Source organism: Fulmarus glacialis, unplaced genomic scaffold (assembly GCF_000690835.1).
Source record: "Fulmarus glacialis isolate BGI_N327 unplaced genomic scaffold, ASM69083v1 scaffold14478, whole genome shotgun sequence".
NCBI classification, from domain to species: domain Eukaryota; kingdom Metazoa; phylum Chordata; class Aves; order Procellariiformes; family Procellariidae; genus Fulmarus; species Fulmarus glacialis.
Window position 1 is genome coordinate 2,272 of NW_009227680.1, and position 3,068 is coordinate 5,339.

Sequence of the window (3,068 nt, forward strand, 5' to 3'; positions counted from 1 at the left end):
GGGAGCCATGCACAGATCCAGGCCCTACACATGGATCCAGACCCTGCTAGGACCACGAAGAGGCTCTGCAAGCCCCGTGGGCAGCTCCGCTCCTTTCCACCTGCCCCGCCGCTTTGACTCCTGGTCAAGTCCATGAAATTCCCTTTTTTTTTTTTCTTTTGTTCAGTTTTGTAGTTTAGTTCTTTTTTTGGTAAAAAATAGTTTCTCCCTCCCCACCCCAAACCACCCAACAGTCAGCCCCACCAGTGCGTCAGCCTTCAGCAGTCCAGGGGGGCTGCTTGCACCTCCACGGCCAGGAGCTGCCCCCCACGCTGCCCCCGAGCCCAGGGCTGGGCGAGGGGGGGATAGACCACATGCACAGTCGTGGCACCCCGGAGCAGCTCCCTGGCCCTCCTGGGCTCTGCCCCGATGCCATAGCGAGCTACGAGGCTGGCGGCAAGGAGCAGGAGACAGAGGACTAGCACCATCAGGAGGCTCTGCCTGCCCTCCAGGAGCCGGTAGCGGTGGGTAGCCTCTTTAGTCCTGGCATTCACACAAGCCACCTTGGCCTGCAAGTCTACAAAGGCCACGTGGAGGCAAGCCCAGTATTCCGTGTCCTGGTGGAGCCGGGTGATGTTGTACATGTGGGTCCCCATGGGGATCCGGGCCACATTGGTCATGTCCAAGTTGGAGCTAAGCAAGAAGCTGGACCAGGTGAGGTTGGAGGAGATGGTGTTGAGATGTGGCTTCCAGGCAACCAGGATGTGGTAGGTCTGGACATCCGCCACCACCAGCTCCAGGCTGTCCTCGCTGAGCGGGAAGGAGTGGTTGACCATCATGCTGACGCTCTTGGTGTCTGCCCCGAGGAGGTTGTGAGCCACGCAGGTGTACAGCCCAGCCTCCCGAGCCGAGATCCCATGAATCTCCAGCGTCCCTTCAGGGTGCACCTTGTATCGCCCATCTTCCACGTAGGGGATCAGCTTCATCCCCGAAGGGGTGACCCAGTAGATCTCCGGGTCTGGTTCTGCCAGAGCTCGGCAGTGCAAGGAGACATTGTCACCATCTGCCACCTCTAAGTGGGAGGGCAAGCTCTTGGTGGAGATGAGAGGCAGGCACCGGTCTGTCATCTCCCGGAAGGGGACATCCCGAATGTGCCTCCTCTTGAGATCAGGGGGCTCAGCGCACAGCGTGGACTGGGGTTCAATGAAGCGGATGTGGTTTTCCGTGCTGTTGACCCAGCGGATGACGCAGTCACAGCGGATGGGGTTGCTGTGGATGCTGATCTCCTGCAGGTTGGGCAGGGACTCGACCGTCTGCTTATGCAAGGCACTTAGGGCGTTGTTGTTGAGCATGAGGGTTTCCAGTTGGGGAAGGTGGTGGAATGCATTGGGGTGGATAAAGGACAGCTTGGGGTTGTTGGTCACATCTAGCTTGGTCAACTCGGGGAGGTTGATCAAGGCAAACTGGTCTATGGACACCAGCTCCTCCATGTTGTTGAGCCCCAGCTCTTTGAGGTGCAGCATGTTTGTGAAGTCGCTTTGCTTGACCCTCTGCAATGGGTTTTTGTTCAGATCCAGGAACTTGAGACCAGGAACTTGCTGCAGCGCCCGCTTGGGGACATTCACGAGCTTGTTGTCATAGAAAGAGAGGCTCTCCAGGCTCCGCAGCCCTTCCAGCGCATAGTCCGAGATCTCCCTCAAGTTCATCCCAGCCAAAACCAAACTCCGCAGGTTCGACAGGGGCCTGAAATTCATATCCAAGATCGCATCCACCCTGTTGCCTCCGATCATGAGGATCTCCAGGCTGGGGAGCATCTGGAACCAGCGGCTGTCAACTGTCCTCAGCAGGTTGGAGTTGAGGTGGAGGCGCAGCAGGCTGCCGAGGCCAGAGAAGGCGCGGGGAGCGATCCTGCAGAGCTGGTTGTGGTTCAGGTAGAGCTCCTGCAGGTTGCCCAGCCCGGGAAAGCTGCCATCGGGCACTGGTTCTCCTCCAGATGTAGGCTGAGCAGCTGGGGCATGCTCTTCAGGCCAAAGTCCCAGACATCAGAAAAGCTGTTCTGCGACAGGTCCAGCTCCGAGAGGTTTCTGAGATAGTCCAGCTCACTCTGCTCAAGCCTGGCGATATTGTTGCTTTGCAGGAGCAGGGTCTGGGTCCCCTCCGGCAGGTCTTCCGGCACGGCAGAGATGAACAAGTCATTGCAGTCAGCAGCTGGGGCATGCTCTTCAGGCCAAAGTCCCAGACATCAGAAAAGCTGTTCTGCGACAGGTCCAGCTCCGAGAGGTTTCTGAGATAGTCCAGCTCACTCTGCTCAAGCCTGGCGATATTGTTGCTTTGCAGGAGCAGGGTCTGGGTCCCCTCCGGCAGGTCTTCCGGCACGGCAGAGATGAACAAGTCATTGCAGTCCACCGTGGCAGCCTCCCGGTACACCGAGCGGGGGGTGTACCACGGCCTGATCTGGCAGACGCACTGTGGTGGGCATTTGACCTTCCAGGGCACGATGGGGATGGCGGTGGCGGCCACCACGCAGAGCAGAAGCGAGCTGGTTTGAAAGCGTCTCATTTTTGGCTGGTGGGACCGGCTTCCACCCAGGCAGGAAAGGCTCACGGGGTGCATCTGGAGCCGGGCATGAGGCGACAGCCGGGTGGGGACAGCATCCACGGGAGAAGATGCTCCATGCGAGCCCCTGGCACCGATCAGCCCCTGCTGCCGGCTGCCCTGCCTGGCCCCCCCCGCCGAGAGGACATAACACCCGCAACCAGGGCTGGTGCCTTCAGTCAGAGCTTCGCCTTTTCTTCCTCCCCAAATGATTCATTTTTGCACTCGGCTGCATCTCTTGGGTTCCTCCTCAAGGTCATTCCTAAAAGAGGCCAGACAAGAAGTTGTGTTAGAGGAGACCTCATTTGCATTTGGCAAACAAGCATGTCAGAGTTTAATATGTTTTATATCCATAGCGTTAATGGTTTCCTCCTAGCCCAAGAGGTTTTGAATGTAATTAGCCCACAGATGCTCTGCCCAGGGCCACCAGCAGCCCATGGACCTTGGGCCAACCTGGCTCAAAGCCTTTCCCATGAGCAGAGCTGGAGCTGTAG

General features: G+C 58.2%; 1 protein-coding gene across 1 annotated transcript; it reads right to left on the minus strand.

The window, feature by feature from the left end:
• Window positions 1-257: 257 nt before the first annotated feature.
• Window positions 258-2,538, minus strand: LRRN2 (leucine rich repeat neuronal 2). Its single transcript, XM_009583240.1, is given in 3 exon segments — window positions 258-1,957; window positions 1,960-2,093; window positions 2,294-2,538. Coding segments are annotated over 3 exon segments (2,079 nt in total).
• Window positions 2,539-3,068: the final 530 nt, after the last annotated feature.